The sequence below is a fragment of the Salvia hispanica genome, chromosome 3, assembly GCF_023119035.1.
Source record: "Salvia hispanica cultivar TCC Black 2014 chromosome 3, UniMelb_Shisp_WGS_1.0, whole genome shotgun sequence".
Classification (NCBI taxonomy): Eukaryota; Viridiplantae; Streptophyta; class Magnoliopsida; order Lamiales; family Lamiaceae; genus Salvia; species Salvia hispanica.
This window is the reverse complement of record NC_062967.1, coordinates 30,226,243-30,252,624: the sequence shown is the minus strand read 5'-3', so window position 1 is coordinate 30,252,624 and position 26,382 is coordinate 30,226,243. Positions and strand designations below refer to the sequence as shown.

The window sequence follows — 26,382 nt, the reverse complement described above, 5'->3', positions numbered from 1 at the left end:
CAATGACTACATTGCAGAACGTTGTGGGAAGAGCCGTTACAAAATGACAGCGGCCGACGTTGCAAAGCTGATTAAGCAGGAGGTGAATGGAGGACCAGATTTCAAACGGATGTTCATGTTCATGTTAGAAAATGCAGTAATTGAGACGCCGGCAGACGGTAATTTGAAGCCAAAGATTCTACATTTCATCGACGAGGTTGATGAGATTAGGAATCTCAACTGGTGCGGCTACGTCTTATCAGTATTGGAGGCCACCTATCCTGCTTGGAAGAGAGACAAAACTGTATATTTCACCGGGCCAATGCACTTGTTATTGGTAAGTGAAACCGTTTCTTATTTTGTTGTACTTATGCATTACTGCACTCATTTTTCTCATTAAAAATGCTATGTTCATGCATTAAGCGTACAAAAAAATGGATTACTGACATTTAGTAACTCTGTGTTTATCAGTTGGCGTATGTGGACCGTGTGGTTCACATCCGGAGGCGAGTCAGCCGGGCCTGGCCAACGGTAAAAGGTTGGACGATGGAAAACTTAAAAGAAAAAAGAGAAGGTTGAGCGCGATCAATTCGATACTGGGAGATTGGAGGACCGAATAGACAAAGAAAAGTATTTGGTGGAAGAGGAAGCAAGGAGATTGGGAGATGTGAACAGAGGAGGTGGTGCAGGACCCAGCATGAATAGAGCGAAGCGTATAAGAGATAAGTTTATCAAGTCAAGCAATCTCTTGGGCTACGCGATTTCCATGTGGGTTGATGATTTCAAGATGATCCCTATTGAAATGATGGAGGATGACTGCGTAAAAGTCGGCAGTCAAATTGGGAAGAAGTTGTTGGGGTTCGAGGAGGATCATGTGGTTGAGCAAGAAGAGATTGTTACACGTTTGACTCAGGCGAGGGAGGATGAAGAAGAGTTCAGTTAGGAGTGGATTGATGAGATGGAAAAAATGATGGCGGCTTATGACAAGAAGAAGAAGACGATTGCAAGGGGCTTCGATAGGCCATCTTTTGTGCTGGAAGGATTTGAATGTCCGGATCCATTTGCTTCACAGCAAACCCAGACGACAGACGGGGCTGGTGGTTCAGGGACAAGAGCCACTGATGACACAGCCCAAGATGAGCCGGGTGGAGCTGCTGACCAGGGCGGGGACATGCCCGTGCCCGGGGAAATTGGCAATGCTAACCACGTTGGGGACACAGAAGGAAAAGATGGTGGTGGCCGACATGAGAAACCTTCAAGCTTCGCAGGGACTGAGGTATGTTCTAAAAAACTAAATGATGAAGTGTTATTTATTAGTAACAATAGAACAACATTACATTTGAGTTCCTTTGTTTGCAGGTGCCCATAAGCAGTGGCCAAGATGATGGGAAGGATGGGGAGGATGCAGCGGCAAAGACTAAAGCCGAGAAAAATAAAGACAAAACAAAGAGTGCAGCCGTAGGGGACACCGTCAAGGTAACTAAAACTCAATCATAACTTGCATTGAGTAATAATATAGATCTAGCATACCTTGCATTATTTAAAGTAAAGCTGTACATTTTATGTATGTATGTATGCATTATTCAGAGTATTATGAATAATTATTTTTTTGAAACACCCAGACAACTAAAGGGAAACGCGCTGAGGTTCCACCAGCGAAGAGAAAACAGCCAGCTAGGGATGGACCTTCAAAGGCAGCAATGGGCAAACAAAAGGACATTCAGCATGAGGTTTATTATCTATAGGAAACATTCATTTTCTGCATTATTAGGTTGATGTCATGCATTATTTAATAGTTGTATTAATTAATGTTTAAAGGTACACGGTGATGCACCCCGAAAGGACGTAGAGACTGGTGTTGTGCAAACAAGTGAGACACCGCAACTTGTAGATCCAACACATGGAGTTGGAAAGGTTGTTGCTCAAAAAAAAGGGAGAGGGAACCAGAGCACACAGGAGTCGGATGCGCATGAGGTATCGAATAGAGCAGTTAATCCAACAACTAAAGTAATAGACCGACTAAATGATTGTTAACTGTCTTTATTTTTTACAGAAAGGAACCGGACGAATGAAGAAGCCAAGTCTGGCTACCCGGTCTCCATTCCACGAGAGAGCAATTAGACTGACCGCAAAGCCACACACAGTGGACAAGCATCTCTACTACTGGGTTTTTGGAACAGCGGAAGAGAACAGGTAGAATTTATACTTAAGGAAAATGTGAATTTGTGTTAACTGGTTAAACATGTACAGGGATCAAGTTGTCTACCAAGACAACATGAAGAGAACTGTGCAGATCGAGATGCAGTCGTTAGCGCCATTCAAGCCAGTGAGGCCCGATGTTATCGACACATGGAGCTCCTACCTGAATACAATGGAAAAGAACAAGGCGCCGAAGACAGTGTCCAGACTTTTCTTCTCAACAAGACCATGCGTGAGTGAACACCATTATGGACATGTTTCTTTCTCGTTACTATTATTATCTAAAGTTTGTTACGGCTAACTACAGATTCAGTCGATGGTGGACGCACAACCCGAATGGACTGAAGAATTCCAGTTCAATACATTCTGGACCAGGGTGTTGGAGGAAACAATTGGAATAGGAAGCTATCAGTGGGACAATTATGAATTGGTGAGTTGTAGTTACATAATGTTTTAGTTTCTTAGAAGTACTGGAGATAATAATGTGTTGTAATGCTCCTTCCGTTGTGCAGTTTTTCTTCCCAGTTTGGGGGGCGTCCCATCAGTACGTTATATGTTTTGATCTTGGTGATTCGAAGATGAACATCATTGATCACACATTGGCTGATACACACGGGACATTTGGAGAGAAATATGGGGACACACCATCTGTTTTGGTAATATACATTAAACTACATATTTTGTGCATTACACATAACAAATTGTTCATTATGTCCAATCATTCATTTTTTTTTGTTTTGGCGTGTAGAAAAAATTCTTTGCAGCAGCACTTTCAAAGTCCAAGGCTTCAAAAATGGCGGCAAAGGTCAAAAAATGTAATGCGCATGTTGTGACAATGTCGTGGAGGAACAACAGTGGCACCGTGGACACGGGGGGTGTATGTGATGAGGCATATGGAGACGTACTTCGGCGAAAGGGAGAACGACTGGGACGACTGGCTAACTGCAAAAGGGACAAAGAGCCTGGAATTGTTGCGCATGAAGATTGCGACGGCGCTGCTTACTTCTCCACACAACTCGAAGACTGGGACCAACCAAACACAGGCCACGAAGCATTGGATGGATAGGCCACCTAAATTCAGCTTTGAAAGGTGGGTCGAGAATTATGGGCTCCAGTGAACTAGATGGTTTTTGATTTTGATATGAACTAGATGTGTTTTTCACAGATGTGAAGGGTGAACATTGAATTTGGGGGGTAGAATGCTTTGGATATCTTACAATGTTTTGGATTTCTTGGAACTAAATATTTTGGATTCTCCTGACCAAGGTGTTTTTACAAAGTTTTGGATATGTAGGAACAAAATGTTTGCTTCAACTGGTTGTTGCTTCAGATAACTTAATAATTATAAAGTATTTCGTAATAATGTACAATATACAGGGAATAATGTATAAAAAACCATCGAACAAATTAAAGTAATACATTGTGCACAGTAAAATGCATATAACTAAACATATAATGTAAAAAAATTAAAGTATAATGCAATTTTCACTTTAATGCACCGTTATTCAAATAGATACCAATAATGCACCAAAATAACAAAATAATGTAACAGTTACACATGCATAATAACAAAATAATGAAACAGTTACACATGCATAATGTATGAAAAATTGCATGTAATGCACCGTTATTCAAATAGATACCAATAATGCACCAAAAAACTTTTATAATGAATAATCATTTAAACAATCTTGTTCAAAGTGGGAAGAAATAGACTTAAACACTGAGCATAAAACGCAAAACCAAGAACTCTAATGATGTTATAACGACAACTACTCAACATTTCCTCTTTCCCTTACGCAGCTCATTCTCTGTTTCAAGCTCTTTAAGCATAGGACAATTTCTAGAGTCGTGATGGCACAACTCGTCGCACGCCTTGCACCGTCTAAGGGGCCTGGTAGCATCCTTGATAGCCTTTTCTCTCTTTGAAATCAGACGACTAGCGGAGCAGCTCGCGTGCCCCTTCATCTTTACCACATCCGGATGGTGGACCTCGACGACTTCCGGCCTTGCCATTCCATAAAACTGTTCAATCATACGTCTCTTCTCAGAAGTGGATGGCAAAGGAGTTCCAGCTGTAAGTGAATTACCAAGTTCCTCCAGTCCACCTACGAATGCACGAAGCACATCAATGTCCGTCTCAAATCGACGAAGAAAACCATAGAACAGTGAGATCCCTTGTTTTGAAACGTTTTGCCTTTCATCAACAACGGACTGTGTAGGTAAAGTCTCGTCCACATGTCCATGAACAGCCTTAACCAGCGGAGTCTTTATCCATCTACTTGCACAGTAGTTATCCGGAATCTTTTTTACCTCATTATTCCGGAACAAAAAGAATACATGGCTGCACAGATAGTCATGCCTACTGAATAATTTGCAATCACAATAATATGATTCGTGAGTCCTATCATGCCTCACAAAGTAGGAATGGCGAAGGTTGTCTCCAAGTTTGTAGGTGTCAACACTGTCTGCAGATGAGAACCCCAAAACGCGGCATCTGTCATTTCCCTCAACAATCTCCTCTTGTATTTTTTTGAACATACTATCTGTGTATAGAGTAGAAGCATGTTTCTCGAAAGGCTGAGTAGTGGCCAATATAGGAAGGGCAGTAGCGTCTTGGTAGTCCAGCTTTGTTCTACTATTTCGCTGAAAATCCACAGCTTGGTTGAAATTCAAGTAGAATTCGGCAAGGTTATTGCGTGGCTTCAAAAAGTTTTTGTAGAAGCTGTTCTCTGACTCAGATATCGAGGTGGTCCTAATCATCGAACCCATTGGGAAATCTCTGAAGTACGCAGGTATCCATAACTGCCTATACTCGTACAACGTCTTGAACCAACTGTGTTCTTCCAGGCCATAACGCTCAACTACTCCATTCCACTCTTCTTCGAACTCGTCGGGTTCAAGCAGGTCCGACCATACACATGCATTGAATTTTTCTTGAAATCTTCGTCCCTCAATAACCAACCAGGAACTTTATTGGCCAACTTATGCATGATATGCCACATACACCATCTGTGGCGAGTCCCGACAAGAATCTCTTCAATAGCCGATCTCATCCCCAAATCTTGATCTGTAACAATCATCTTCGGAGCAACCCCCATACTTTGGACAAAATGTCTAAACAGCCATGCAAAAGCCCCTGTCTTCTCGTTGCTTACTAAACCAGCAGCAAAAGTCACTGGTCGTCCATGATTGTCTTTTCCCGTGAATGGCGCGAAGATCATACAATACCTGCGTAACATAAGCCAACATAATTCAAGGATAGTACATATTTAATGCATGCAAAATACATAGTAATGCATACAATACTGTACAAACTCAAATGTAATAATGCACGACAGGTGTACCTATTGGTGTTGTAGGTGGTGTCAAAAGTCACAATATCACCAAACATGTGGTAATTCCGCTTCATCAAACCGTCACACCAGAACAAAGCAACAAGCTGGTTACTAGCATTAACCTCGTACTCATATGTGAATGCTTCGGACATCTCCTTCTTCCTAGCCATATCATCCAAAACCATTTGTACGTCAAAACCATGAGCGAATGCTTTGATGTCTCGTGAAGCATTCCTTATATCCCCAACATTGCAGCCAACGAGCTGAAAACCACCCATAATTTCCTTCAGCACATTAAACGTGACTGTGGGACCTATGTTAGCCTTTGAACAATCAAGGATAAATTGGTGATGTACGTCGTCCAATTTCGATTGATTGACATAAACTGTTGATGCTCTGTGCCAACCATGTAATGGTTATGAGCTTCTTTAAACTCCTCGACAGTATAACCTGAAACTCCTCCGTCGGAGAATAACTTGAATGAGATACTGGCTTTACAACCACAACGCGTGGATAAACATCGACGTTTTAACGAAAAACCCGACCGTGCATTTGCCTGGTCATCCTCGCTCGACTTCTTGCTGCCTTGCCTGTTGCATACCACGCTATACCAAGTAATTATACCATCAGCTTTCCTCATTTGTGATTTGCGAGTATCAAAACCAATAGCCCAGGCATACACATCGTAGAACGCAAAATAAAAATCCAATGATTTAAATTTCTGGCCAACCACAGGCTTCAAATCTTCCGAACACTCAGGTACAACAACCACTGCACACAATCACAAAAACAAACAGTCAGCTAACATAAACATTATGCATCATAAAACTTGCATTATCTATCTAATAATTTACATTAATTGAACCAAATCTACATTATATGAATCCAATAAACACAACACGGTAGTTTAAGTAACGTGTCTAAACCATAACGAATGCAACACAACACGTGCATTATCTATCTACTAATTTAAATTATATAGTATTAAATCTACATTATTTGTAGCTAATAACACAACACCCTAGATTAATCAACGCAACTAAACCACAAAATAATACTTGGAATATTTGTTAACAACTTTACATTATCCAGTACTGAATGAACATTAAGATTGACAAATAATACATCATCCAAGCCGCCCGTCCCTAAACCCTAGCCCATGCAAACTCAATTCAAAACCCTAGCCGACCACTTAAGAAAACTCATGCGCATCTTGTTAGCGTCAATTATGGCAGTAGATTCAATTAACAGATACAACTAAACGAAGAAGTTTGCGTTAGTATGTGTGATTTGAAAATTAATGAAACTTTGATACAATAAACTATGACTTATCTGAAACAATTACCTTCGTCCATGTTTGAAACATAAGCTTCGTCTATAGTGGAAGAACCACCTTCTTCCATTGTATTAACGACAATCTTCCAGGAACACTCCCTAAAATAACGCACAAACGCACACACTACAGACGCTAATTACAACCAAGGCTAGATTCGCACAAATGCACGATTTTATAACAACGGAATTTTACAGAAGAACTAACATTGAAAAATGAAAGAGAAGATAAAGAGAAGAAAGAACGATGTAATTCTGGGAGAAGAAGAAAAAAAACCGACGCAATATTTGGTGAGGAGAAAATTATGGACTTTCCATAACCACCAAAATTGTCATTCCCTTAAAAGCCCTTTTCCATATTTTTTATTAATAAAAAAATGCATAATCAGGCCTTAATTTCGACCATTAGATGTTAATAATGAAAGGTTGAGATTAAAAAGGAAAAAGCATATAACATAGGAAAAGCATATGAATACACCTCTATATATATATATATAAACATTATTCTGGTTCAACCAATGGTTCGACCGGTGAACCGGTTGAATCAGTGAACCAGTAACAATGTCGGTTCGCCGGCCGATCCGATTTTTAAAACATTGGTATTTACCTTATTTAACTAAACGTAGTGGAAGGGAATTGATGGATAATCGATAGCGTTGTGGTGTTGAGGGATAAGTAAGAGATGATGGCTTGAGCTAAACAAATATGTAATGTACTCCATTTATTTCCAAGTTTGATCTATTTTTTGTCAATTACACACCTTTTAAAATGGTTGATTATACTACTATTGGGGAGTGTTAGGGTCCACAACCTCTTAAAATAACACCATACCACCATTCCTAGTCAATCATTTGTACACGTGGACGAATAATAAGCTGCCATGTGGCAAAAAAAGGGGTAAAAAACACGGCCAGCAATATGCAACATTGTATACAATATTGTTTCTCAGCCCAGCAATATCCAACACGCTATACAGCAATCTATAGATTGTTGTGTAGAGTTTATAATATTACTGTGTAGCGTTTATAATATTGTTGTATATGTGGTGTCACGGTCTCACTTTAAGTGGTGTTGTCATTTTAACACAAACCTACTATTATTTTCTTAATTGTTTCATAATTTTGGATTTAGGGAAATCATGTATGATGTGGCACACGAAAAAATACTGTGGATAAAACGCTCGGCTACTTAAACAATGCCGCTTAATAAATCTAGTCAACCATGTTTATACTTTTTACACATACATGCACCATGTCCTATGAAACAATAGAGAAAATTGTAAAAGTTGTGATCCAATGCCTATTTTTATAAGACGCGAGATTGACCATTGCTGGTTTTTTCGATAATTTAAACTCATATTAAAATCGCAACATATCTTAACCCTAATTGTGACCCATAACATGAGAAAAACGAGATGCGGACTCACGAACCTTCACGTGAACGTCCTTTTTTTACGCTTTGGCAGCATTGATTAGGCCATCTCAAAATTCTCGATTCCAAAACCCAAAATCAAATCTAAAAACGTGTCTAAAATAAAAACATTATCCACCTATTACCAAATCATTCATTTGTCCAACGTTAGACTTGTATAAAAGACCAAAACATCTCACTCTTCCTCCATCTAAAAAAACAAAGCCGACTTAAAAATGGGGTCTCTTTCAATCCTCGTCTTCCTCCTTGTCGCCGTCGCCGTCGCCGCCGTCGCCCCCTTCTCCAATGGGTGTGGTATCACAATCTACTGGGGCCAAAACGGGAACGAGGGCACGCTACAAGCCGCCTGCGCCACCAACAACTACAAATATGTAGCCGTGGCCTTCCTAACCACCTTCGGCAACGGCCAAACCCCCGTCCTCAACTTGGCCGGCCACTGCAACCCGCCCTCCGGCACCTGCTCCATCTTCGCCAACGAAATCCGCTACTGCCAGAGCCTAGGCATCAAGGTTTTTTCAAATTTTTATATTTAAATATGTCAATGTTATCTAAAATTATCTATTTCTCTTATTCATTTGATATTTCCAAAATATCACATCATAAAAAATTTCAACTTTCTCATTATGCAACGCGTGTCACTGAAGTACAGGAATTTTCTTTTATGTTTTTAAATTATTTTGTAAACAATTTCTTTTTTAACATAAGACTCATTTGTTTATTCAGGAATGAGATAAATAGAAAATATTGAGACTTAGTAACTTAATATTTTAATTTTAAAAGTGATGAAATTGATCTTAATTTGACCAAACTTCATAAAATATTTTTTTCTGTGTCTGTCCTCCGTCAAGGTGCTGCTATCTCTCGGCGGCGCAATCGGCAACTACGGCATCTCCTCCACACAGGATGCCCAGCAAGTCGCGGCCTATCTATGGACCTCGTACCTATCCGGCTCCGGCGGACCCCTTGGTGACGTGGCCCTCGACGGCGTGGACTTGGACATCGAGTACCCGACCTCCACCCTACACTGGGACGACCTAGCCCGGGCGATCGCCGCCTACAGCACTCCCCAGAGGAAAATCTACCTCTCCGCCGCCCCCCAGTGCGTCCTCCCGGACCGGAACCTCGACGTCGCCATCAAGACCGGGCTGTTCGACTACGTGTGGGTGCAGTTCTACAACAATCCGCCCTGCGACTACAGCGGCGGCGCGGCCAGTTTGATCAAGTCGTGGAACGAGTGGAGCGCGCTGCTGCCGGCGGGGAACGAGCTGTTCCTGGGGCTGCCGGCAGCGCCCGGGGCAGCGGGGTCGGGATACATCGAGGCGGAGAAGCTGAAGAGCGAGATTCTGCCGGTGATAAGGCAGACGGCCAAGTATGGAGGGGTGATGCTGTGGAATAGGTACAACGATGCTAACACTGGGTACAGCTCGCTAATTGTCGGAGATGTGTGCCCTCCGGCGCTAGGAAAATTTGAAGACCTGCTCATTTCTCAGGTTTGAATGAAGCTGGCTTCTTTCATTCATGTGTAGTGTGAATGAATTGGTAACTAAATAAATTTGAAAGCCAAGCTTGTAAGTTGTGATCAACTTAATGAATAAAATGGGCGGAAAAAGTTTATCGAATGGGAGCCTTAGTTTTATAGCAATAAAATGAAGTACCCCAAGAGGGGCAATGCATCAGAAGTCGATTTTTGCCAGCCCGAAGCAGCTAGGTTTATAGCTTTGACTTTATTCATTCATAAGCTTAAAGCTATAACTAAGATGATAATGCTTTCAACTTCAACTTTGACTTTGTTTTCTCTTAATTCTTTTGATTTTGGTTAATAGTCATTTATATAATGAAACTAAGATGATAATGCTTTCAACTTCAACTTTGACTTTGTTTTCTCTTAATTCTTTTGATTTTGGTTAATAGTCATTTATATAATGAAACTTAGTCCAATATGTACAAAACACATTCTTGAGGTGATGCTCAATAGTCAATACAACGCATTTTACTAAACTCTATTCTTTTTTATTTTTTCTTTCCTTGTTCTGGTGAAACGTGCTTTGAGCAACACCAGACAGTTGAGAAAATCTGCAGTTTTATATAGTAATTTAATTATTTGATAAAACTAATCAGAATTTCTGAACAAACTTAATGATTTAAATTACAATTTACCTTTCATTTATTATGATCTACACTTTGCAAAATTATTCTAAAATATTAAATCGTGACTTCTGCCTAATAACCTTCTCCAATTTCAGTAGAACCCTTAAACCAAATCATAAATGTCATCTAAAAAGATGTTATTCCATAGTCCATACCACAAAGTTTTACATTAAGTAAACATAAAGGAAGTTTTCAGAAAATGGGCGAAATGGCTGCACTAAATCCCTTATCTAAAAACCTATTCGACACCATCACCCCTCCATACTTTCCTGGAGCATTGATCGCCGGCAGCACCTGCGATTTCATCACCTCAGGCGGGATGTATCCATTAATCGTATCATTCGCTGGCACTCCGATAAACACCTGGACCCTGGGCACAGCCGCTACCCACTTGTTCCAACTGTTAAGAACTCCGTCAAGTCCGCTGTGGTAATCACACTGCTGATTGTTGTAAAACTGCACCCGAACATAACCGAAAAGCCCCATCTCAACCGCCGGACCCAGGTTCGCATCAGAAATCGGGCACTGCGGCGCAGCAGAAAGGATCACCTTCCTCAGTCCAAAGCGTCCCAGGGCTGGCCCGCGCCCTTCTCGTCGATGCCGTCGAGGACGGCGTCACCCAAACGGCCGGGCACCGAATCTGCCGCTGAGGTAGTTGTCCCATAGGTAGGCGGCAAACTGCGCCGCGTCGTCGGGGGAGGAGAGGGAGTAGTAACCGTCGGCACCACCGAGGGAGAGGAGCACCTTGATGCCGCGGGCCTGGCACATGCGGATCTCAGCACTGAAGCGTGCGCATGTGTTGAAGCCGTGTTCGGGCTCGTGGGTGCAGTGGCCGGCGAGGTTGAGTTTGGGGATATTGTTGCTGCCGAAGGTGTTTAGGAAGGCAATGTTGATGTATTGGTAGAGGCGAGAGTTGCATGTGTCGGCAAGGGAACCCTCGCGGACATCCTGGCCCCAATACGTGGCGATTCCAGCTGCGGAGGCATAGGTAGGAGAGAGAGAAGGAGGGGGGAGGAAAGAGAATGGGGTGCCATTTCAACTGATTGAGTTGTATGTGACTGAGAAAAGACGCACGGTTGTGAAGTACTATCATATAGGTAGAGAATTGTGGTGGATTTTTGTAGTGTTAAGGCGTGGTCTAGACGGCAAAAAATGTGAAGTCATTCATCGCAAAATGATAAATAAGGGATGTGACAAGAGCTAGGTGTATGATTTTCTATTTCTATATTTCCTACATTTTAATTTATTTCTATATATATAAATGTGTTCAATTTATACACAAACACATTGCTAGCCAACCCAATTTATACTTAATCTATCATAGTAAAGACAATATTAATACAGACTAGTTGTGTCAGACCTGGGCTATATAGTGTGCAAATTATGATGATACTTCGTCGTCCTGTAATTTAAGTAGTATTAATGGATAGTGAGACTCACGTTATTAGTAATTTGCAATGAAAAAGGCTTCCAAGAATAGAAGTCTACTATTTTTGATGCACATACCAAAAAGGTAAACAGAGACTAATTTATGGGGACGAAAGAAGTACTCATATTTGATTAACACTTAACTAACGAGCAGAATGTAAACGTACAAAGATGATTCAGAGTAAATCCTCTTATATTCAAGATCTAACTACACAAGATAATCCATTTATTGAGATAGCTTACTTACGGGACAGAGAACCTAACCTTTCCTATTTGATGGATTGTTGATTTCATCAACCAAGAACTTCACCTTTTCTTGCCCTCAGATTAACCGGCTATGAGTGAATCGTCATTTGATTTTCGATTCATTTATCTATATAAGTTTCTTTTCTATTAATCTTATAGCACATTGAAGTAGTTGTCTATTCGCGTGAGGTGGAAGAAAATGAAGTTTTCTAACAGCTGATATAAACGGCAGAGAAAACTTCAGCAGTCATAAGGTTTATAATACACACAAGTAATATTTTCCTACAACCTTCACTGCTACAAACAAGCCTTAATTCTCAGCTTAAACTGACATAAAAATCGTTCTGTAAAACTAAGAGAAAGGCAAAGAAACAAAAATTCCCAAAGATATGGCTGAATGGTCAGTTGGTTACCCGTGAAATGGCGATTACTGCTGTTGAGCCTTGCTAGGACAAAAGGCATGAAATGGAGCATGTCTGCATGTGAATCTTCAATCTACACTTTCCTGACCTGAATGTTATGTGTGGACTGGAACCGCCAGATCGGTTGCTTGCCACTCTGTACAAGAGCAATCTCCTCGCCCTCTTTCACCATTCCCTGCTTCTGTAGGAGACAACGCCATGTATAAGAAGACATGTTAAGAGGAACTAAAGGAGACCGACAGGGAGTTAATCAGTCTACGACCACATCAGACAGTCTGGGCGTCCATACAGTTTATATTTAGGCCCAGCCCATTTCCCACTGTGGATAGGATTCGTTTTTCTGCCTATTTATACCTCCTCTCTCATTGTAAATTGTAGTATCAAAAAATTATGTACTTAAATCTCATGTGTTTATTTTGTTTGTGTTTGTGTGTTTATTTCCTAATATAAGATTCAAATACGGATGCAAGAACGAGATAATGCAAAATCTATGGAATCAAGAGGATCATGCGGACAATACTAGGAGAAATTGATTTGATGGCCCACTTTCGTTTGTGCAATAGTATTCTTTAAAAGGTGAGAAATAAAAGCGTATGGTTGTAATGATTCCTTTCGTTGAATAAGTTATAACGTAAATATAATTCAAGCGAAAGAAATAGATGAACGATACCTGTAATAAATCCAATGCATTTGCAAATGTCTCGTCGGCATCTTCCAAGAAGTCCATGTGTATGGGGCAAACCCCCTGGTACAAAGCCAATCTCTGTTGTACTCTCTTACTGTTACAGAATTACAAAATAATGAAAATCAAGCTATGGAGCATGCTGACCTGTGTAAATTGTACTAACTCAACTTACACTTTTAAAATCTTCGATGAGGAATGATAATTTACTTTAATAAATATAATAAAACATTAAGTTCTAGACGACGGTGGGACTCACTCATTTGTGAAAGCGAAAATTGTGCCAGATGGCCGGTAATGGCTGAGGAGAACTGCCATGAAGCCTGTCCTAGTGAAGACGACAATTGAAGTTCCAAGTGTGTTTGACATCATAGTAGCATGGAATGCAAACATTTCACTCATATGATTCTGCAAAAATAATCATTAAACAATAAAGACTCTAACACACTTTCTATATACTCGATATTTGTAGACAAATTACAGCTTAGATGTGGAATGAGGTAACTAAACTAACCTCGAAGGCTAGTCCTAGATTTGGAGGAGTTTGTGCACCCACTATAGTAGCCTCAGTCAAAGAGACTGTGTGCATGACCTTGACAGCTTTCAGAGGGAACCTGCCACGTATAATGATTATTCAAGAACTAAGAAAGACTGCACGCAACGCTTCAGATTGTTTAGTTTAATTTTGTTGCGGTTATTAATTATTCTCTCTTTGGTTATTATTTACGAATTAAGTTAGTTAGTCCATGGGCTCCTTTTACAGGCTTTCTCGGCCTAGTCAATAAAAGGGTTCCTTCTCCTTACAAGAGGAACCACTGAGGAGTTTTATTATTTATCAGATCCACACAGATGTTCTTGGGACAAGAGGTTCCTGTTCTATGAATCATTGATTATGATTGTAATTTTATTCCGTGAGTTCCTGTCTCCTTTAACCTATGTCTCTAACAGAACCTAATACTGGAATCTAACTAGTTTGATCATGCAAAGCAAGGAATAATAATTATGATGAAACTGATAGGTGAACGAATGGCCATCTAATGTCACGAGCAATGGAAAATCACTTACTTCCCATGCGCAGTTTCCCCTGAAAGCATAACTGCATCGGCACCTTCCTTTACAGCAATAGCAATATCCGAAACCTCTGCTCGTGTAGGAGTAGGATGTACAATCATGCTTTCAAGCATATTTGTTGCCACTATGACTGCTTTTCCCATACTTCGACAGATGCTGATAATTTCTTCCTACAGTTGAAACAAGTTTGTAACATATTGCGATAATGGCCTGGATTTGTGGATGCATACAGAAGATCTAATGAGTTACCTGTAATAAAGGGACTTCTTCAATTGGCAACTCTGCACCAAGATCCCCTCTGGCAACCATTGCCTGACAAAGAAGATAAAATAAAACTATCATCATTACCTTGCACACAGTATCTTTCCTTACTTTATCAGAGTGAGTTTCTACGTTAAACATGTACATATGTAATACATATATAAGAATGATATTGACAAACAGCAAAAGTCCAAATTAAAAACAAATTCTTTTTAAAGTATAAGGTAACTTCCACAAAATTGAAAATGCGGTTGCACCATTGTTCAAAAAGCAATTTTGAAGCATTACCCCATCAGATGCAGTTATGATTGAATGCAAGTTAGGTATGGAATCTGCACTTTCAATTTTCACAATGACGTGAATGTCTGCACCAGCATCTGCAGAAGAGATGGGGGAATTAGAAGAGACAGAGAGAGAATTATTATTTCAGAAATACATTGACTTAATTTGTACTATAATAATAAAATTATTTGGTCAATCCTCAGATCAAGAGCTCGAGATTACCTTTGAGATAGTTCTTTAGTTCATGGACCACAGCAGCGTCCTTGACAAAGGAAACAGCGTAAAAGTCAACTTTGTTGTCGACTCCAAATTTAATATCATCCCAGTCTTTATCTGTTGGATTAGTGCCAGATATAATTACTTGAGGGATAAAAGACGAAGACATTACATGGCAAACACAGCAAAAATAACAAATGATTCAACAAATGTGTTCCTTTTCTAACCAGTAATGGATGGAAGTGTTGCACTTTTTCCCCGAACATTAAGATGTCGACGAGATTTAAGTTCTCCTCCATCAACAACTTCACATTTCACTGAGTCTTCATTCTTTGATTTTACTAAAAATGACATCATACCACCTGTATAATCAAGCAGTGGTCAGCAATAGTTTAGAAGTTCCGTACAATGTACTTGTAGATATAGTCACTTGTATATGATGTCCTACCCGCCCCCCTTCCAGAAACAAGAAAAAAGAAGTCACACTATGACTAGTGCACAGAAATGAAAAAAAAAAGAAAAAGAAAAATAGTAAGTTCAATGGGAACATATAAACATATGAAAATTAACAATTGAGCTTATGATTAATGATGCAAGACCAAACAAGCAAAGGTTAGAAAGTCATATTAGCATTTATAGATAGCCTAATACGTGAATAAGAACAAAGCAATTCTACGAAATCACAATAATGTACCATCAACGAGAAGCATGTCCCCATCTTCAACATCGTTAACGAAATCATCATAGTTGACACTAACACAATCTGCAGTCCCAACTCCTCTTCGAATTGTAAAAGTAAATTCCTGACCCGGCACCAATGTAATTGGTTGAGGTAAATCACCACTTCTAACCTCAGGACCCTGCCAGCAGAATTCAGGATGGTCTTAAGAATACATCAATAAAAGTAACAAACAAATTGAGATTTGATAGTTTAACTTCTAACAATAACACTGTACAAGTGACTACTTACTTGACTAAGACAGTAATTAGAAAAAAAACAACCAATTTCATGCCCACAGCACTAGGAAAATTTTGGAGGCAAATGGAAAAGAACTTGCCTTGGTGTCAAGCATGATGGCAATAACATTGTCCTTCGCTTGAGCATTATATTCTTTAACCAAATCAATGACTTTCTGGTGTGATGCATGATCTCCATGGGACATATTAAGACGAGCAACTTCATACCAGCCTCAGCCAGCTTCCATATCATTTCCTTAGTGTCGGTCGAGGGGCCAATTGTGCAAACAATCTTTGTCTTGCGTCTAACCAGAGGCTTAGACCACACACCCACAGATGTGTCACCAAGTTGGGGAATCACCTGTGAAAACTGATTTTGCGCTAAAGCCTGGTCGAGAAAAAAAAAACAGAAAATAGCTCCTTGAAAATGTACAATACCGTTTCACTTCATGCATGTCACGCAACAATTAAAGGTTGACACATCAAGTCTTCAACAGAAAAATATCAGTACGGGAGATCAGAGTCAGAGCACTATATTAGGCACCACGAAATGCACTTATGCACCATTGAACATATAAGCGTCAAATCGAAAATCTCCAGCATCTCCGAAAATGAAGTAACACATAGCCTTCGATACAACATAAGCATATTAAACTAAATTATTTTAAAGAAATAAATTTCTATTAGCGGCAAATAATTCTTCATTCAATCAATATCCTAAAACCAAACTGGAAATAGAAGATTCCGAACTGAGTTAAAGATATCAATTCGGAAGATAAGCAACAACGATTAGCTTCCACCATTACACCAAGGATATCAAGCCAAGCATTCAAGTTTTAAGTGAAGTATAATCGCAAATAATTCAACACACTCCACAAATGCTTCAAAATTGCTAGCGGAGACAGAAATGCTCGTCAATTGAAGAATAAGATAAGCAATAAACCAACATTCACCTTGAAATTAATCCAGCATTCTAAACAAAGCAACAAAAACTAAATAAAACAACAAACCTTAACTACATCTTCAGGAGATACCGGAACAACTTCCGCAGCAGATCTCCTCGCCACGACCGGCGCGCCGCTGACATGCACAGCTCCGCGGCGGCTCCTCCTCCTCTCTGTTTGAGCCAGAACCTTAGCTCTGAAGCCACAGCTCGGCTTCAGCTTCTCCGCGCAGCTGTGTGGAGTGATAGAGCCAGGATTGGGCACCAAGGTAGCATGAATCAGCCGCGTCGCCACCACTTGCGCCATTGCAGAAAAAAAGCTCAAAGAGAGAGAAACGTGTGTAAATTGAGAGGGGGATTGGAGAAATCGCCGATAAATTTGGAAGTTTTGTGTATCGTTTGTATCGAAAATTGAAGAAAGAAAAATACGGTTTTGACGTCGTCGTTTTGGTTGATTGTGTCGAGAAGCTGTTCAGAGAAGGTGGTGGGCTCCATATAGGTGCAGTTTGGCCCAAAACTAAAGCCCAAATGAGCCCAAAACTACACTACTGCTAGAGTGAGTACATGATCTATTCGAGAGAAGACGAGAACAAGACTGAATGCAAAGTTTGTGGGACCGGACATATTATTATTAAAACATAATGACAGAGCACGCAATAAAACGTACTCCCTCCATCCCAACTAAGTTGAAGCAAAACTTTTGGGCACAAAAATTAAGAAACTGTTGAAAAGCAGTAGAGATGAATAAAGTAGGAAAGATAAATACGGAGGAAAGTATCTGATGGAATAAAGTAAGAGTAATGTGATGTTTGTTTTTTGTTAAAAAAAAAATACGATTCAACTTAGTTGGGACGAAGGAAGTACTATATTTTTCCCATATTGAAACGATGTATGCATCTAAAAGTTACAACCGAGTTCATGAGATGCACTACAATAATTGGAGATATGCCTCATCTATCATAATGGAGAGACTGGTTATTTGGTTTTCCTCCAGCATCACAAAGATAGTGATGTTTGTGATTCAGAAAAAGAATGGTTTGTTTACATCATGAACTTGCCGAATATTTTGAGATAGTAAAGTCGCTATCAATATCTTTGAAAATATTATGCAATGTGATAGGATAAGGCATGTTGGAGTGTACACAAACACTTCACTGAAGAGAAGATCAATATAGGCATAATGGTGTTGTAATGTAGGAGTATTCTTTTAGACGACCAATTGGCAAAATATTGACCATTATATTCAATTCTAAGAGTTGGATCAAATTCAATCATTAGCAATGGACTCTAGTCTCTATACGAGTATGCCATTTAAAATGAACGAGGGAGTAATGTGAATGCATCAAACCTTTTAAAAAAATTAAATTAAGCCAATAAACAATTATTGTTTCATCATTTAGTTAGTTAGATAAGTCTGACCATTGGTCGGGTGACATACTACGGCAACGAGATGGATGCACAGCCGATTTTTTATTCATTTTTATTATTATGATTTCTGTTCATTACAGGAACTTCTTATCCTTCAATGGCCCTCTCAGAATTTCACTCAACACCTGGGAACGGAACACGGCGTACTGTTTCTTCAGCTCGGCCTCAGCTTTCTCCGCAAAAGCGTCCACCTGATCCTCGTATTTTTCATAGAGCAGAGGCACCGAGTGCAGCACAACGAAACCTGTTTGCATGGGGGGTGTTGGTAAGTCCAGGGGGAAACTCGAATGAGGAAAAGGTGGCAATCGGCAATGTACTTACCGATGTAGAACAAGGTGAGGAAGTTGAGGCAGCTTCCTAGTACAGAAAGAACCCACAGTCCAGCAATCACCTGAAAGCACACGACAAAGATTAAGTTGTTAGATGTGAATCAATAATCCAATCACTCGAACAATCCAGAAACGAACAAGGGACTGATAAGATTGACATACTGCAAGGAAGCTCTTCACATCTTTCCCGGATGCAATCTCTCTGAGGGTGGCAAGAGCGAAATTGACTTCACTCCACAAGGCAGAAGCTACATCACGAACAATATCCTCGGGGATAACAACTTCGGGGATCCTAGGACGAGATCTGAAAAGCATGACATAGGATGTAATCATGTAAAATGTCTGTTCTAGTAGAAATCAAAAGAGGATAGCTTGTGGTTGATAAGCGTACCTGTTGATAAAAGAGGATGCATTTGACCACAGAAAAACGATTGCTAGACCAAAGATCAGGATATGGCACACTAGCGCTAACAAATGGTATTCGAGCAATTCAAAAAGCACCCAAATCAGTGTCGCAACACCAAGCACGCCAGCTGATACTTTCTTGTTCCTCCATAGCAAAATATCAGCATCTGCAAGAGGAGGAAACGATATGTTGGATTGGCATCTAAACTGCATATCAATCAAATACTGACTTATTCCATATGTTCCAACGAAGAATGAAACTAAAAGGATATCCGACAGACACACGGCAAACTCACTATCTACAAATAGGATTTAATTGAAATTTTCACCCAAAAATGATACAAAGAAATACAAAGATGAAATGTACATCATTTTTCCATTTGAACAACCTAATGGCACGGAAAAGAGAACCACTGTTCCTTTCATCTAACATATAGTTTTGATTTTAGCTCGACTTATTTCATATGTTCCACAAAGAATGCAACCAAACGGATATCCGACAGACACACAGCAAACAGCAAACCAACGATCTACGAGTAATATTATATAATTGAATTTTTTACCCAAAAAGGTACTACAAGGAAATACAAAGATGTAATGTACATCAATTTTCCCATTCGAACAAAGAATCGATGTGGCTTTGTTGGAACGAATAGTTTGATTTTAGATCAAAAGGAATGCTATACATATACCACTCAGCATAAGACATACAGATTCACTTATTCAACAATGTGATGTTAACATTGCATATTTAAAACTAAATTTTCCATATGATATGAACAGAACAAAAAAGAAATAAATTAATCAAATAAGCAAGCTAGTAGCCGATCTAGAAAAAAGAAGGTGGAATCGGGTAGCATTCCCCACAAGAATGAAGAATGAGCTTAACAGAAGCAACTATATCAGTGTGAATGAATACAGAAAACACAACATCCATCTTCTCTCGCTACCAAACTAAGTAACAAATTAATCTTTTTCATAAACCATCACTCAATAGTGATAAAACCTAAACACTCCTCTGCAAAACCACAACCAAATTTCATTTCGAAAATTCCGAGTTTCGATACTAACAAATTTCAGATAGAGCAGCGAGAGTAATAAAAAACGATTTTAAAATTTCATTAATGCAATGCCATACGTTTTCCACCGCCTAGAACTTTGTGAATGGACTTTTCGCGGCCGAACAGGCGGTAGATCTTGGACTTGACGGCGGAGGCGGCCGATTTAATGCCGTCGTCGCCGTCCGAATCAGAGCCGTGCAATTTCTCCGTGATCTTTTCGATCAGAGATTCGGACTCGTGCTTCTCATGCTCGGCGGCGTGATCGGCCATGGATTCCAAATTCCGATCTCAGTCGCCGCCTTGCGTTAGTATGGTTTTTAATTTTCAGACTTTTCACGAGATTTAAGTTTTCGTGATTTATAGATGATGAAAGTTTATATTTTTAAGATTTCAAAAACACAATATTTGAAATAATGGTAATCGCAATAAATCGCACTTACTATTTTGTGGTAAATAAATTAAAATGCACTAGATTTGGTAGATACATAGTAACATTTTTAATCATACTACGACTCTATCTATGTAATACTTACGCATTAAAGCATTGTTAAAGAACCTTTGTAAAATTCTTGTAATTAATTCTTGTAATTTTAATATAAAATTGTTACGATATGTAAAACATAAAGATTAATTATTAAAATATTGTTAGTAAAATGAGATTAATTTTACTAGAAGAAATTTATCAAAAATTACATAGATTTATTATAATATTTAACTTTTATTCCGATAATTATGTGGGCTAGCCCGATACCTAAATGTTTAGACCTATCTTTCAAATTTTTAAACCCGCAACTACGTTAACCTGCAATTTAATGGGCTGACCCAATTGATATCTTATCAATTTATTACTACTCCTACTTGAGAGTATCCATACCTAAGTAAATTTAATTATGTCTATTATAGGAGAGAGTTTTGCGACGAGAAAGACTTAATACAAAATTTTGTTTCGTAACTTTTACATTATTTATTTATTGCTAATTATTTTATCAATATATTTATACATTAATTACAAAAAAAAAACATTACTCATGCAAGCCGTGAGCATATTATGCACGTCGGTCACGCATAGAGTGCTTTTACACCGAGCCCTTATTCTCATGCAACTCACGTGCACCCTGGACCGCCGTTATAAACTCGTCCAACGCCACCACCGCCGATCCACCCTCCCTCCCCGCGGCTGCCGCCGCAGCTCTCAATTCCTCCACCCTCCGCCCGATCTCCTCCCCCCTCCTCGACTCCATCAGCTCCCGAACCCTCTCCTCTACCTCCCCCGCCGCCACGAACCCCTCCTGCCCTAACTCCACCGCCACCGCCACCTTCATTTCCTCCACCATGACAACCCGGTTCATCCTCTGCTCCGCGTACAACGGCCACCCGATCATCGGCACGCCAAACGACACCGCCTCGAGCACCGAGCTCTGCCCGCAGTGCGTCACGAACCCCCCCACCGAGCCGTGACTCAGCACCGCCGTCTGCGGCGCCCATGACTTGAGCACTCTCCCCCTTTCTCCCGTCCTCTCCACGAAACCCTCCGGCAGCACAGATTCCAGCTCCTCCGATCCCGATCCGGAGCTCCGCACCGCCCACACGAATCTGTAGCCGGAATTCTCCAATCCGATTGCGATCTCCCTCAATTGCTCCCCCGAAAACGCGCCTCTTCTCCCGAAGCAGAGGAAAATCACGCTCTTACTCGGCTGCGAATCGAGCCACCGGAGGCATTCGTCAACGGCGTCGTTTCTAATTCTCACATCAATCAACGGCCCGATCGCGTAGATCGGCGGATTCGTCGTGCAGAGATTGTTCCTCAGCGCTTCAAGCGCCCTCACCTCGAGCGCGGCGAAAGTGTTGACGATGACTCCGGCCGATTTCTCAATATTCTTCGCCGTGTCCATCAAGTGTTTGTAACTACGACTCTGAGGGAAATGCAGCATCTCCGGCAGATCCGCCGCCGGAATCACCGGGCAGCCGGGGATCTCTACCGAATCCCCCAATTTCCCACCGGTTTTGTCGTGAAATTGCGGCCAGTACATCAAAGCGCAGAGGGCGGACGCGCCGGTGGTGTTGCAGAAGTAAACCGGAATGCTTAAACTCTCGCAAATTTCAAACGCGTAGTTGCAGAAGAAGTCGAGAACGACAGCTCTGATGTTTGATTTCAGCGAGATTTGAGCTAGGGCTTGTCGAAAATTGGGGTTGTTGAGGCGAGGGGTTTCGAAGAAGAGCTCGACTGGGGTGAATTTGGCGGGGAGATCGGGGGAGGGGAGGCGGAGGAAGGTGACGGAAGAAGCAGCGGGGATGGGAGGCGCGTCGGTGGAGAGGACGGCGACGGAGATAGAAGGGTGGTGTTTAGCGATGAAGAGAGCGAGACATGTGAGGGAATTGAGGTGTTCTGGTGTGGAGTAAAGCACTATCGTCTCTTCCATTTCTGTTGTTATTTTCAACCTTTTCTATGTACGAGTATGTATATATAGAAAATGGGGTGAAAGAAGTAAAATAATAATATTGTAGTACTATTGATTTTTATAATTATATAAAACTTAAGTTTTTTGTAATAATTCCAAATTTTTAATGAAACATACTCTTTGTTGATATAGACGTAATGCGTGATTATGATTTTGGTCCACGTGTTTTCTGCTAATTATGTGAAGTGACCTCGTATGAAAAAGTAAATGTCAAATTGACTTGAATCCAAGATCTTTGACTGATTAATTATTCTAGTCTCCATTCTCTGTTATTTATTGTCGGTAAGTTGATGTGAATTTTGATTAAAACATTAAAAATTAGTTGTAGAACCAACGGATCGTAGCGCAGTTGACAGTGCGGAACTATGATGACCTTGAGGTTTGAGAGACTATTGATCTTAATCTGCAAACTCGATCAAGCAAAATTAGTTGGATTTAGCCGAAGACGGGTTCAAAATCTATGATATTATTATAATTTAATTAAACTTAAACTTAGTTATAATAATACTAAATTTGCACCCTATTTTACTTCTGTTCTCAAGAAGAAAAATTCAAAGAAACTGGTGAGATATATGCTCACCAGTTGCGGTAAGAAATTCCTCTTTATGAATATGATATCAATGTTTCACTAAAGTGATGTAACAATTATACCTTTAGTTATTGTTTTAAGAAATTATATTAATCATCTGACAAAAATATACTACTAGTATTAAATTATTAATGCATCGTTGCCATTTCAATTAACTTGTTATTCTTACAACTTTTAAATAAAAATATACTATCATAGTACTATTTTAATTTTGTAAGTATCACATGGAGTACTAGTCAAAATGACTTGGTAACAAAATCACATTGTTTCAAATAAATCGACGTCAATTAAAACTGAGAATATGATGATGTCGTTTGGTTGTCACAAATTTGATACTCACATTTTATTATAAAATTAATATATAAAAATAGAATCACATCCTATTAACTTTTTCAACTCACTTTTTATTATATTTCATAAAATTTGTGCCCAGTCAAAATGAGTCGAATTATCCGGGACGTACTTATTAATAGTTTTAAACTAAAACATTATAGAATAATGGTAAAGATTTTGAGAAGTATAGTAATGTTTTACTTGAATTTAAAAAGTCATGAGACTGAGAAAAGGTCATCACAATATTACGATTTAAATTTTAAACGACAATCATCCCAATCACTCACAAATAGTTTGCTGTTATATTTATTGAGCTATCAGAAGCAAACTAGAAACTTGAAAGCTACATTTTATTTCATAAAAAATTCATCAATATCTAGGGTTTTATGTTAAACTTCAATTGTTTTATCAATACTTCTATTGAGAGCATTAGCAAGATAGTTATCATAATTACTCTTTCCGTTCCGGCTAAGATGACACATTCCTTAGCCGGTACGAGATTTTAGAAGTTATTGGTTAATGTGTTTAATTGGAGAGAGATGGGTGGAAGTATTAAAATAGAGACAAAAAGAAAGATAAATATTTTAATAGGGGTGGGAAAAGTGGTTGAGTATATTAATAGAGAAAAAGTTTCCAGAAAAGGAAATGTGGCATCTTAGTTGGGACAAACTAAAAAGGAAAACTTGTCATCTTAAATGGGACGTAGGGAGTATTTTCGGGCCGAAAATAAGATAGTGTCAGATAATAGTATTTTATGATGTTGTTTGATTGACAGGATAGTGATTTATAGATAAGATGTAAAATGACAAAAATTGTCCTTGTTACTTGAAGATATTTGTATGTAAATGTGTATCTAGAGGAGTGATCAAGGTCTAACTAATTTTAAGTGTATAACTAGAGAATAAATCTCAGCCACACATCTTGTTACTCCAATTTAATCTTATAGGTTAAACAAATTTTCAGGTTTTTTGTTAAAAATAATAGCCCAAGGGTATTTTCGGAATTCAATATATCAACGTGAATTCAATATCTCAAACTCAACGTGATTTCTCCCAAATTCAAAGCGCGATTTCTTCCAAATTCAAAATTTGTTCTTCATCGTGAATCGTCTTGATTTGTTCTTCATCGTAAATTGTGTGATTCCTAAATTATTCATCTTGTTTTATTTCAGATTTCCGATCGTCTTCATCGTGAATCGTCCAACGCAACTGATCATCGACGATTTGTTCCCCCAGCACGATATATTCTGATTCATTAATCACGATTCATTCCTCCATTGCGATTGAATAGCCACGATTCATTCCTCCAGTGTGATTGATCAGCGACATCCGAATTCCTAATCATATGGATTCAATTCTGATACGATCATTGGAGGATTATTTCGATTATGATTACTCTTTGTCGGAAGAGCAAGGAGAAACTGATCTAGAGGTAATTATCAATTATTATAAGTTAAATTGACGAAGCTGAAGTCTCTGTGTTTGTTCTCAACATATTAGAGTGTGTGATGTGAAAAGACATTAGAGTGAGGTATTTAGTGGTTAACGTGATGTATATATGCTTTAAATTAAAGTGTACGTGTTTTGTGAATTGCTCAACATGATTAGTTCTAATATTACTCATATTATGTTGGAGTGGTGTATTTATTGCTCATAGTGAAGTAAATATTTCATATAGTGAAGTATATGTAACGAACAGTGAAGTATAACATGACCTTTTTATACAACATTGATTTATCGCTTACAGTAATGTGAATGTTTCATATAGTGAAGTATATGCAACGAACAGTGAAGTATAACATGACTTTTTTATACAACATTGATTTATCGCTTACAGTGATGTGAATATTTCATATAGTGAAGTATTGAACATATAGTGATGTATGTTGAGCATATAGTGAACTAGTATATGCTTACACTAAAGTATATTCTGCATGTCTTGTAGTGCATATAGTGAACTAGGATATATGCTTACAGTGAAAGATATTATAGTGAATCAGTGAAGTATATTGAGAACATTGTGATGTATATTGTGCATATAGTGAACTATGATATATGCTTACAATGAAATATATTATCTTTATAGTGAATTATATTATGCTTATAGTAATGCATACAATGCTTATAATGAATCATATTGTGAAGTATACCATAGAGTGAAGTAAACATGTCAAATAGTGAAGTTTATATAACATATAGTGAAGTAAAAATGAGCATACACTTTATAGTGGTGACCTGCCTTATAGTGAAGTTTATATCACTTACAGTGAATTAAAGTTTCGTTATAGTGTACTTATATGATGATTTTAATATGTAGGTTTTGTATGATGTTTGCTCCGTTTATGGGCAAGAATAATCACGGTTTTCCCGTGACATTTGCTGTTGGACTTCTGCCCAAGGAAAATACTGACTTCTTTTCATGGTTATTGAACCAATTTGTGAAATATATGGGTGCGGCTCCCAAATTGATTGTAACAGGCCAAGATTTGGGAATCAAAGTTGTTATTAAGAAGGTCCTTGACAATATGACCACTGGTTGTGTATGTAGCACATTGTAAATAATGTTTAGTTCACTTTTTACTTGTTTTTAGTTTACTATAAGGGATTTGTTTTGTAGCAGATTTTTTTTTGTGCTCAGCTCAAGTTCGAATTCGTTCCTAATTTCTTACATATATTTAGTTCACTTCTTACATGTATCTAGTTCACTTTCTAATGGTTTTAGTTCACTGTTAATGAGTTATGTTTCGTTGAAAACTTTTTTTTTTGTTCAGCATACTTATTTCGTTGTAGCTCATTTGTGAACAGTATATTGTTTAGAAGCATAAGTATTTCATTTGTGAAAAA

General features: G+C 39.0%; 4 protein-coding genes and 2 pseudogenes across 4 annotated transcripts; 1 reads left to right on the top strand and 5 right to left on the bottom strand.

Moving 5' to 3' along the window:
* Nucleotides 1-3,954: 3,954 nt before the first annotated feature.
* On the bottom strand, nt 3,955-6,919 carry LOC125209832 (protein FAR1-RELATED SEQUENCE 5-like). The gene is made up of 5 exons (XM_048109410.1): nt 6,862-6,919; nt 5,923-6,287; nt 5,526-5,839; nt 5,098-5,409; nt 3,955-5,014 (listed from the first exon to the last, which is right to left on the bottom strand). Exons 1-5 carry the CDS (start codon nt 6,917-6,919, stop codon nt 3,955-3,957), a joined length of 2,109 nt encoding a protein of 702 aa, XP_047965367.1.
* A 1,492-nt stretch (nt 6,920-8,411) lies between these two features.
* Nucleotides 8,412-9,898, top strand: LOC125216223 (acidic endochitinase-like). Its single transcript, XM_048117880.1, has 2 exons — nt 8,412-8,788; nt 9,128-9,898. Exons 1-2 carry the CDS (start codon nt 8,495-8,497, stop codon nt 9,773-9,775), a joined length of 942 nt encoding a protein of 313 aa, XP_047973837.1. The 5' UTR covers nt 8,412-8,494; the 3' UTR covers nt 9,776-9,898.
* A 654-nt stretch (nt 9,899-10,552) lies between these two features.
* LOC125216222 lies at nt 10,553-12,575 on the bottom strand (annotated as a pseudogene).
* Nucleotides 12,319-17,332, bottom strand: LOC125216220 (annotated as a pseudogene).
* Nucleotides 17,333-18,300: 968 nt separating this feature from the next.
* On the bottom strand, nt 18,301-20,499 carry LOC125216224 (reticulon-like protein B4). The gene is made up of 5 exons (XM_048117881.1): nt 20,236-20,499; nt 19,084-19,264; nt 18,855-18,996; nt 18,685-18,754; nt 18,301-18,607 (listed from the first exon to the last, which is right to left on the bottom strand). Exons 1-5 carry the CDS (start codon nt 20,426-20,428, stop codon nt 18,438-18,440), a joined length of 756 nt encoding a protein of 251 aa, XP_047973838.1. The 5' UTR covers nt 20,429-20,499; the 3' UTR covers nt 18,301-18,437.
* Nucleotides 20,500-21,067: 568 nt separating this feature from the next.
* Nucleotides 21,068-22,617, bottom strand: LOC125216221 (chalcone 4'-O-glucosyltransferase-like). The gene has a single exon (XM_048117879.1). It carries the CDS (start codon nt 22,576-22,578, stop codon nt 21,235-21,237), a length of 1,344 nt encoding a protein of 447 aa, XP_047973836.1. The 5' UTR covers nt 22,579-22,617; the 3' UTR covers nt 21,068-21,234.
* Between the last annotated feature and the right edge of the window lie 3,765 nt (nt 22,618-26,382).